This window comes from Nelumbo nucifera, chromosome 6 (genome assembly GCF_055504915.1).
Source record: "Nelumbo nucifera cultivar China Antique chromosome 6, China Antique-T2T, whole genome shotgun sequence".
Lineage (NCBI taxonomy): Eukaryota > Viridiplantae > Streptophyta > Magnoliopsida > Proteales > Nelumbonaceae > Nelumbo > Nelumbo nucifera.
Window position 1 is genome coordinate 65955792 of NC_142654.1, and position 11242 is coordinate 65967033.

The 11242-nt window shown below is 37.6% G+C and overlaps 1 protein-coding gene across 1 annotated transcript; it reads right to left on the reverse strand.

Moving 5' to 3' along the window:
• Positions 1-3646: 3646 nt before the first annotated feature.
• Positions 3647-8356, reverse strand: GAPB (glyceraldehyde-3-phosphate dehydrogenase B subunit). The gene is made up of 9 exons (XM_010272213.3): positions 8062-8356; positions 7853-7966; positions 7520-7681; positions 7260-7427; positions 6452-6612; positions 6278-6339; positions 5814-5863; positions 4814-5220; positions 3647-3964 (listed from the first exon to the last, which is right to left on the reverse strand). The coding sequence occupies exons 1-9, from the start codon at positions 8158-8160 to the stop codon at positions 3829-3831; spliced, it is 1359 nt and encodes a 452-aa protein (XP_010270515.1). The 5' UTR covers positions 8161-8356; the 3' UTR covers positions 3647-3828.
• Positions 8357-11242: the final 2886 nt, after the last annotated feature.

Genomic DNA, 11242 nt, shown 5'->3' on the forward strand with positions numbered 1-11242 from the left:
GGCAAGTGTTTGAGTTAAGTTATATTGAGGGACACAAACGTAACTTTGTAGAAGGGTAAAACGGACATTTGACTTTTTCCGTCCATGCTTAACGATTCTTGGAAGATTTAGACAATTGTCAGAAACAGTAGAGGTAGCGATAGTCAATTTTCAAACAGTAAGGGTACACTTAGTCAATTAGTTAAACCATGAGGGTACACTATTACATGCATGGTGCATGCACGTATCCAACCAGATCTCCTTCAATCTCTTATCTGTGGCCCAGTTTTATGCTGATAATAATGTTTATTTTGAATTTCATCATCATGAATTCTTTGTGAAAGATCAACCCACCGGGATGATACTTCTTCAAAGGTCGAATAAGGATGGTTTGTATCAACTTCGTCTTCCACTCAAGATATCAGCTTCATCTCCTTTTTCATTTGTAGGTACTCGTGCCAACCCTGCAATTTGGCACCATCGACTAGGTCACCCTGCTCTTAGAGTGACTCAACAAATTATTTCTTCTCAGCATTTACTAGTAATCCCTAGTACTGATTTAAATTTTTGTTCAGCTTGCTCAATAGCTAAGAGCCATGTACTCCCCTTTTCCTAGAATCATGCCATTAGTAATTCTCCCTTAGAATTAATTCACTGTGATTTATGGGGACCCTCTCCAGTGACATCTGCTTATGGTTATCATTATTACATTCTTTTTGTTGATGATTTCAGTTGCTATAGTTGGATATTTCTTCTTACTTGCAAATCTGAAGTATTTAATGCGTTCTTGAAATTCAAAGCCAATGTTGAATTACTTTTTAATACTAAAATTAAATATTTTCAAAGTGAAGGTGGCTCTGAATTCAAGACCTTTGAAACCTATTTCAATCATGTGTGTATCTCTCACCGAATATCATGCCCGCATACATAGGCACAGAATGAGCGTTTTGAGCTCAAACATCACCATATTGTTGAAATAGGCTTTGCTTTTATGACTCATGCTAGGGTTCCTCCAAAATATTGGTTTGAGTCATTCTCCACTACATATGATCTCATTAATCATCTTCCTACTTTGTTGTTTGGATCATCCTCTCCATTTGAGAAATTATTTGGTCGCCCTCCAGACTACCTCGAACTCCATGCCTTTGGGTGTGAGTGTTTTCCACATGTTTGGCCATACAATAAGCACAAGTTACAAACTCACTCTCTTTCATGTGTATTTCTTGGGTATTATAATTCTCACGAGGAGTATGTCTACTTGCATCGCACTACAGGATGAATTTTTATCTCTTGCAATGTTATTTTTAATGAGGATTCCTTTCCGTTTCTTATTGCCACTGATATTGCACCACCCCCATCATCGATTCCAGTTCTTCTAGTTGGGGCCCCTCCCCTTGTTGTTGCATCTGACAACACATCTCTAGGTGAAGTTTCATCTTTTCCATCTTCGTCTCAGTATGATGTGTCGCCACCTTCCAATGCTGAATCCACTAACTCTGCCCACTCAGGCTCGACATGGTATCTTGTTGCCGCCTTCCTCTTCTTCACATCACATGACCAATCGAGCTCGACATGGTATCTTCAAGCTAAATCCAAGGTATGCCCTACTTGCTAGTCCCCTTCCCGAATCCAAACCAACTTGTTATTCTTAAGCTCATAAGGATCCTCACTGGGTTCTTACTATGACTGATGAGTATAGGGCTTTACTTCATAATAAAACATGGACTCCCGTCCCGGCCCCACCTGATAAAAATATTATTGGCAACAAATGGGTTTTTAAAATCAAATGTAAGCCTGATGGTTCGGTTGAATACTTCAAAGCTCGTGTTATTGTCAAGGGGTACTCTCAAGAAGCTGGTCTTGATTATGATGAGACATTCAGCCATGTGGTTAAACCAGCTACAATTCTTATAGTATTATATCTTGCAGTTTCTTTTAATTGGGATGTTCGCCAATTGGATGTTAGCAATGCCTTCATACATCGTAACATTTCAGAAGAGATATATATGAAGCAATTAGTTGGGTTTGTTGATCCCAGATTTCCAACACATGTTTGTCGCCTCCATCGATCCTTATATGGTTTGAAATAGGCACCTCGTGTATGGTTTACAAGGCTACATGATTCCCTTTTATCCCTAGGGTTTCTCGAATCCTGAACAGATGCCTCTTTATTTATCTCTCATTCTAGATCTGATATCATTTTAGTTCTTGTTTATGTGGACAACATCCTCATCACATGATTTGGGCTCTCTGAATAAGGTATGTTAGTTCATGCAAACTTCCACTACTATCCACTGGGTTGCTACAAAAAGGATTCTTTGATACCTAAAAGGAACAATTACTTATGGTATGCTTCTTTAACCATGCCGTACATTCTCTCTTGTTGCTTACTCTGATGCTGATTGGGGAAGCTGCCTCATGGATCGCCACTCTTAGAGTGGTTATTGTGTGCTCCTTGGGTCTAATTTAATTTCTTGGAGTTCCAAAAAGCAACCAATGGTGGCTCGATCAAGCACTGAGTCAGAATATTGTAGTTTATTTTCTGCAGCTATTGAGGTTTTGTGGCTTCATATGCTACTCCAAGAACTAGATATCTTCCTTATGGTGCGACAACATGGGGGCTAAATTTCATGCTAATAATCATGCACTTCATTCTCGCTCTAAACGCATCGAATTGGATATTCACTTCATACGAGAAAAATTGCAGCTAAGCTTCTTGATGTACGGTACATCCCCTCGGCTGATCAATTAGCAGACGCTCTCACCAAGCCCCTTTCCACAATTTGAGGTTCTTCATCACAAGCTTACCGTTTATCCTCGATTATGCTTGAGGGGGGTGTAAGCTACAGCTATTACGTGCATGGCACATGCGCATGTTCAGGTGCATGTCCCATGCATGTATCCAACCAAGACTCCTACCTCATCTTGTACTTTAAGTTCTTCTCCTATTGTATATATCCTACTTGTAGAGAACCTTTATCCTAGTAACAGTTATCCCTGCAGATTATCTTTGTAAAGGATAACACTTATCCTGGTAAGATAAGTCTTATCCTAAATAGGATTACATTTAAACCTATCCTAGATCAGATAGAACTTACCATTGTATATCTCATTCTTGTACTCTATATAAATAAACATGGAAGAGTCGAATACAATTAATTCGACCATTAGTCATATATATCTCTCTCTTTGTTATTCTCATACATAGAGTTGCAGTTGTTTGTCAAATTGGTAAAGAGTCACTATGGTCATTGTGGTAATTCAATTCGGCAAGAGTGCCACCATTAGGGCATCATCTGGGACCTTTTGGGTAGCTTTGTATTACGGTCACCATGGAATGTACATATTGGTTTTCTAGATTTTCACCAAACATAACTTCAGGTCATGTTTGGTTTGAAAAAGTAGATAGAGAAAAGAAGAGAAAGGTAGGGAAACCTCAAACTTGTACAAACCTTATATAGGTTTTCCTACATTTCCCTTCTTTTTTTTACCTTTTCTTTCAAACCAAACACAACTCAAAGATTTCTATGTAAAACCCAGTTGGGAACGCCAGAAACTGCATCCCAAAAGCCCTCCCAAACGGGCAGTAGATTTATGGCCTATAGACATTCAAACATTAAGGTGATTCTTCCAAATATTCAACAAGAAAGAAAATAACACTTCAATGTAAGTTGGCTAATTAACCTTATTTCATTAGTTTCGCCCGATTTCTCATCACAAAACGCAAGGACCAGAAATAAACCTTAATCCTTGCATGCAAAGCATCATGTCCATCGATCAAGACATATAGCTATATAAATATGAAAGTAAATTAATTAACTTGAGATGAAAAAGAATCTAATTAAACAATTAAGCTTCATAGACTTTGCACTCCTCATCTGCTGGGTTTGTCTTGCAGAAGTCTTCAAGTGGATCCCCACTTCCTGATGCAGCTGCTCCTGGCCACTTGCTAGCCACCAAGTGCGCCAAATCAACCACTCGTTGGCTACACAAAAAAGCAAAAATTGCACAGGGTTCACGAGTGTAAATTCTAACTTATATATTTTTGTTTTAAATTTTAGTTTATTTTGTTTGATTGCAGTATAAATGAAGTAAATTAAGATATAAAGCAGAATAAATTAAAACTTAAAATAAAATTAAATAAGAATTTACATTTTTTACATTTGTATTTTTATACATTTGTTCTAGTGCAAATAAATTTGTACTGCAACCAAATACAGCCTTACTGCCTTAGGCTCATTTTGAAAGGAGTATAAATACATACAAAATACAAGGTTTTGCTTTTGCATTCTACATATTTGTATTTGTATTCTTTCCCAACTGAGTCTTAGCAGAAATGTATCTGTACCAAGGTTTTAAAAACCAACTTAGAACTGGACTCATCCAAGCCACCAGTTTAGGTCGATGATTCGACTGTCTGGTTTGAATGGATGGTTCATTCCAACTTAAAAAATAATAATATTAATATTAGTATTAATTAAAATAAAAAACATCTAAAAGACCGTTAAACAGGTCAATAGTTCGACTCGGGTCACTGACCAAATCAACGATTTTTGACCAACGACCAAATTAAGGGTGAAAAAAAAAGATTGCCTGAATGATTTACTGGCCAAATGGTCTGACCTCTGGATCAACAGAGGTTCAAAAACACTGATCTGTATTTCAAGCATACCTCTTCTATTTTTTTATTTTGATTTTATATATTAAATGAAAAAATGAATTCCTAAACAGGTATAATACCCAAAAATATGATAGGATACGTCTGATATAAATATGAAGCTTCAAAAGCTATGAAAATTGGTATAATTAATCTTGGTGTGTGCGCATGGCTTACCTGTATCCCCACTCGTTGTCATACCACGCGACAACCTTGAGCATGTCGTCTCCCATCACCATGGTGAGTGAGGAGTCGATGGTGGAGGAGACATCACTGCATCGGAAGTCTACTGACACCAGAGGCACGTCACACACGGCCAATATGCCCTTCAGTGGTCCCTCCGCTGCCTTCCTGAAGGCCGCATTCACATCTTCGGCTGTAATTCCTTTCTTCTCAACATTTACAACCAGGTCCACAACCGAGACGTTAGGTGTAGGCACTCGAAGTGCAATCCCGTTGAGCTTGCCCTTGAGCTTGGGCAATACTAGAGACACAGCCTTGGCTGCTCCCGTGCTTGTTGGGACTATGTTCAGTGCAGCCGCTCTTGCTCTCCTTAAGTCACGGTGGGATGCATCCAAAAGCCTCTGCAGCAATATTGTTTAGGGATTTAATGCATTAATTAATCTATTTATCTCTTGTAGTTGTAGGGGTGTTAATTGGACCGAATTTGGTCCATTCCGGTCGGGTCTAATATAAATCCATTCCATTACAGATGGATCAAAAATCCAGTCCAATCTGAGGAATAATTTAGACCATTTTGGATCAGTCCAATTCAATGTTTAGACCATTCAATCTGTTCAAATTGGTTCTAATCCAAACTTGATCCATTGATACCTGTAATTTTATCTTCTATCAATAAATCAGATATCAATTGGTCTAATCCAAACATGGTCCATTGACACCTGTATTCTTATCTTCTATCAATAGATAAGATATCAATTCAATCTGACCCAATTCAATATAAATCAATTGTAGATAAATGGTGATCAATCCAATCCAATAAATACTTTGGACCATTAAATCTGAACTGGTCTAATTGAACGAGGTCCAATGTTTTGGTCCATTGACACCCCTAAATTCACTTGGGACAAAATCATCAAATTTACGATCAAAAACTAAACAATTACTAACACCCATTTGGTCTGCAAACTAGAATTTTCAGAGTTTGAGCTATTACCTGATCCCCTGTGTAGGAGTGAGTAGTTGTCATTGTTCCTTTAACAATACCTACAAAGGAAATGAGTGGTAGTTAGATTATAGCTGTAATTAATTAATCCTTGTTTGATTGCTCAAACCATGGTTTTTAAAACCGGACCGGACTGGATGGTTGGATCAAAAAAACTGGGAACTGGTCACCTGATCGATTCTGTTTTCCCCCTAAAACCGCTTTTTCCCCAAAACCGTTGATTTTGGTCAGCAAACTGCTGAACCAGTTGATTAACCGTTCGAACGGTTTTGACCATTTTCTAATTTTTTAAATTTTTTAATTTTTTTGTCAAAATGAACCGGCCATTCGGGTCGAACGATCGAACTGTTTGAACCGATAACCGGATCCCTGACCGGTTCAATCACCGGTTCGTTTTTAAATACCATGGCTCAAACAGTGTTCAAATCCTCACTTAAAATTTATACGACACTCACCGAACTCTTCATCTATGATTTTCACAAAAGGAGCTAAGCAATTTGTAGTGCAAGAAGCGTTGCTGCAAGTGCCAGAATTTTAATTAAGCTTATGATTTCTAAATTAACAGCCATCACTAAACTTAAACTAAAAAAAATAACAATAAAGGTGAAAAACTTGCAATCAATACCAACCTCACAATGTTTGCTACTTCATGGTCGTAATCTCCTTCATTCACTCCCACAACATAGGTTGGAATATCTGCTCCTTTGGCTGGAGCTGTTATGATAACCTTCTTAGCCCCAGCTTGAATGTGTTTACCAGCACCTGGGCCATCCACAAACACTCCTGTTCCCTGTATTAAACTCCATGCATGTGACTTAATTAGACTACTAATTAGTTAGATAATTATGAATATTTTACCTGCAATTTTATTATAATTGATCTCCCCATTAAAATGGGGTTTCCTCAAAAGAAGAGTTCTTACATATAAATGTAGTTATTAGGCATAAAATAAAAAGATTTTGTGCAATTCATTCATTTTATATATAAATATTCATGGTTCAAAGTATCCATACAGTCCTATATGTTAGATGGGGTATATTTGACATTTGATGTGTTTTTTTTTTTTCAAACATGTTCGGGGTCAGTATAAGGCTTGGCTACCTCAAACTGATTATGCCCCAGAACTCCTCATATTGTAAAATTTTGATTCTTAAAAAATCAGAACTTAGGATCAATGTTGTAAAACTCAGATCAGATTTGAAAACAAAAAAGTTCACTGGGTAACCGGTTCAACCATCCAGTTTGGCCCAAACTGAAAACACCGGTTTGGATGGTAAAGGTAATTTGGGGAATTCTTCATCGGGATGGTATGGACTGTGAGAGCTAGTAAATTAACACATTGAACTTTATCTGATGTAAATTCTGGATTGACAAAGGATATATTGCTCCACGTGGCAATCTGCGAAAGAGGGATTTGAATTTGGAAATAAAGGTTACCTCGATAACGATGTCAATTCCTAAATCTGCCCATGGTAGCTTGAGAGGATCCCGGTTTGAGACGACCTTGATCGGCTTACCATCAACGGAGATGGTCTCGTTATCCACGATCTTCACTTCCGCCTTGAAAGTTCCTAACATCGAATCATACTTGAGAAGGTGCGAAGCCTGCGATAGATATCAATCAGAGGAAGCGAAAAGTTATTCTGCAATCGGAAGATCTCTTTCTGGAGTTACTGGCTGAAAGTAATTTCTCTTACATTCTTAACACCGCCACTGTCGTTCACAACAACGACGTCCAGGGGTGAGTCTTTCCGGCCATGCCAGCACCGGAGGAAATTCCGGCCAATGCGTCCAAAACCATTGATTGCTACCTTCAACTTAGCGACTGTCTCTCCCCTAACAGGTGTAGAAGCGGCAACCTAATAAAAGAAAAGGTTGGATGAAAGAAAAAGAATTAAAGATGGAATCATGCATTTTTACAGATGCAGTTAATGGATGAAGAAAATTCAGAGTTTGTTACCGGTTAGTACTGATTAGAGATTAACCGGAAGTAATTAGAAAACCATATAAATTAAAGTCGTAACCCCCACCTTGGGAGCAAGTTGGGAAGCCACCACATCAAAGAAAGACGACTCTCTGGCATTCTTGCCGAAGGTCACGGACGTACTGGATCGGAGTCCAGAGAAATCGGCCACTTCAAGCCTCTGCAACCAAAAAGAAATCAGAAAAAATGTGCACTTCAAACCTGCTTTTTGTATCACGAAGGAATTTGAAATGAGACTATGAGAGAGAAAGAGACCTTAGAGAAGCACTGAGTGGCGTGAGAGTGAGAGCTCCGAGAGGGAAGCCTTGTGTTGGCCGGAATCCTTGAGGAAGCTAGAGCTGCGTGAGTGGCCATGGCTGCAATTAAAACCAGTGGAAGAACTTTTTCGGTATATATACAGTAATTGAATGATGTCAATGGTTTTGCTAATATTATTTCATATCTGGTTGGGAAGGATTAAACTAGTGTGTGGTGAGAACACATACGATATGAGATAAGATGAAGTCTGTGGTGGCAACTTCTAAGTTCGAACCACACGTTTCTTGCCCCACCACCATCCTTTCCTATATTTTTATTACAATTACAGTAATACCCTTTTTGATTTTTTTCCTCTTGAGGAGCGCTAGGCTGCTAGCCGGCAACGTCAGACTGAAGTAGTGTTGGAAATGTTTTCAACAGTTAGAGGTGTGGAATCTTCAATCACCGGAGTCTTAACCAAACAGGTGGTAAGAATATATAGAAGGGATAGAGACCCCACCACCACTAAATTGTTCCATCAGGCAGTCAGGGATGCTCACGGTTCGGTAAAACGAACCGTGGGCTAATTTTTGAAATCGAATCGGAGTTATCGGTAACCAAAACCAAATCAAAGCCGATCGGTTGATCGGTTCAGTTAACCATCGATTTTCAGTTTTATATTATTTATAATATTTAATATACAAAAATATATAAATATATAATGAAATATTAGAAATATATATAATATTATATTTTAAATAATAAATAATATATTATAATTATAAAATATATATTTATATATGATACATATTTATTAATTTATAATGTATAGAAAATATATAACATATATATAAATATATGTATACTAGTCGGTTCGGTTAACCGCCAGTTTTCTATTTTGGTTAATCGAAACTGAACTGGTACCTTTGGTTTTTTTAAATATTAAACCAAAACCGAACCGACTGGTTTGGTTAACCAAATTTTTTATTCGGCTTCATTCGGATTTTTTTGGCTGGTTCGATTTTTCAGTTTTTTTTTTTTTGCTCCCCCCCATCAAGCACCAACCATCTTCTCTGGTTTAAAATTAAGATGCATTTATGTAGGAGTGAGCATAATTCGTTAAAATAAAAAATCGAATAAAAAATTTTGGTTTAGTTAATTTAGCTTTTGAATATTTCGATTGTGGTTTTGGTTTTTAGAATTAGAAATTTGATTAATAAAAAAATTGAATTAATGGAACTTTGCTATAAAACATGTAATATGTAACATATAATGCATAATATATAATATATATTATATGTCATAATATATATATATATATTATATGTCATAATATATATATATATATATATATATAATATTATAGTATATATGTTATTGAAGTTCTTCAATTTTAACCAAAAATTTTGATTTTGGTTTTTCTATAATTTGGTTTCATATTTGGATTTATTTTTATATGTGATGAGGGTAGATTTGGCCCTCTACTGACATCATGACATGTAGCACCTCAAAACAGCTAGATGACACCTCGGCACCACGTAGGCGATGACTTGTCTTAGCCAAAATGATTGAGACTTACCACCAGAAACCCTACCTCTAGAGACCTACCGAAGACCTGGAGACCTACCTCCAGATACCTATTGGAAACCTACCTTCGCCGACTTAGCGACCTACCTTCGGAGGTCTAGTGGAGACCTGGAGACCTACCTCTAGAGACACATGGCATCCAAGTAACACCTCGACATTGAGTAAGTAGATCACCCCAATAGGTCGGCTAGTAGCACCTTGTCTATGGCCAACCTAAAGTACCTTGGCCTGGCCGACCTAAAGGACCTCCACTTAAGGAGCGACCTCCTTTAGAGATTGGTTGAGCTAAGTAGGGTATAAGTGACGACCTACTACACAGATCTGTTATCAAGACCAAGTTCTCTAGAGTAATAATGCTCGTTCGTTAGGTCGACCTACCCACGCTAGAGTTATTCAGGCGAGCTGTAACGCCTGTGCAAATCACATAACTGACGTAATAACTCAGCTAACTATGTGAAAATGGCTTTGTGAGAAGATGGGACCCGCTGCAAGAGGTCTCTAATCCCTCACACCTATATAAAGGCACTATTTTCCTGAGAGAAGGTATGTGCGAATACAAGCTCTCAAGCTCTCTCACTTTCTTAAATACTTTCAAAACACTCTCTAACTTAAGCATCGGAGTGCCCTCCCTGGGTAAAGACACTCAAGCACTCTAACTCTATCTCTCTAGCAGAACAAAACAACTCGACTAATATTATTTCCCTACAGGTCTTTGAGAAAATTACACAACTCTCTGTTATATAGCTCAGCCTAGCACAGCTCGACTAATATTGTTTCCCTGTAGGTCTCTCAGAAATTACATAGCTCTCTGATATAGCTTGGACATCTGTAGCTCGGCCCAGCACAACTCGGCCTAGATAACGGAACCATCCAAATCAGCTTCTGAGTCATTAGCCAACAGGGGAGCTTTTAGATCACACATCATCAATATATAATCTTTAAAAAATTTGGTTTATTCAGCTTGATTTTTAACCAAATAAATCAAATGCTCACCCCTACATTTATGTATGTATGATATTTATCTTCAAAACCCGAGATCTTTGGCTCATCTAGAAGAAAAAAAAAATGTTAACAAAGATGTAGAACAAAAATAAAATATGGTCGATGTACGTCCAAAGGAACATCACTTAAGTGGTTTCTATAGGCATAAATTAAACAATAAAATGGCTAATCCAAAGCATTAATGAGATAGAATACTTACAATCCATTTGTTTTACAATTGGAATCGGAATCGAAATCCCTCGGAAGTGGAACCGAAATCCCTCGAAATTGGAATCATAATGGTCTATTTCTGTAATCCATTTGGTTCAAATAAGAATTAGAATGGGAATTGAAATCATTTGGAATGGAATTTCATTCCCAAGGGAGGAGGAGAGAATGGGAATGGGATCGTGATTTTGCTCAACCAAATAGTTGGAATTAGAATGGCCTAATCCAATTCTGATTCCAGACCTCTATTCCCACAAACCAAAAAGACCCTCAGTTATCCCCCTTTTAATCACTCTCTCCTAGTAAAATTAGAAGAAACAATTCAAAGAAGACAACACGTTGGATTGCTTTGTGGAAGGGACTATTGAGCTGACAGTGTGTAACTTCATCAATATTGAATACA

What these genes read in the sequence shown, in the direction of transcription:
- GAPB (XM_010272213.3), bottom strand. Translation starts at nt 8,160, where the DNA reads ATGGCCACTCACGCAGCTCTAGCTTCCTCAAGGATTCCGGCCAACACA. An exon ending in ACAGTGGCGGTGTTAAGAAT is followed by an intron (nt 7,428 to 7,519) that starts GTAAGAGAAATT and finishes TATCTATCGCAG; the next exon opens with GCTTCGCACCTTCTCAAGTA. An exon ending in GAATTGACATCGTTATCGAG is followed by an intron (nt 6,613 to 7,259) that starts GTAACCTTTATT and finishes AGTTTAATACAG; the next exon opens with GGAACAGGAGTGTTTGTGGA.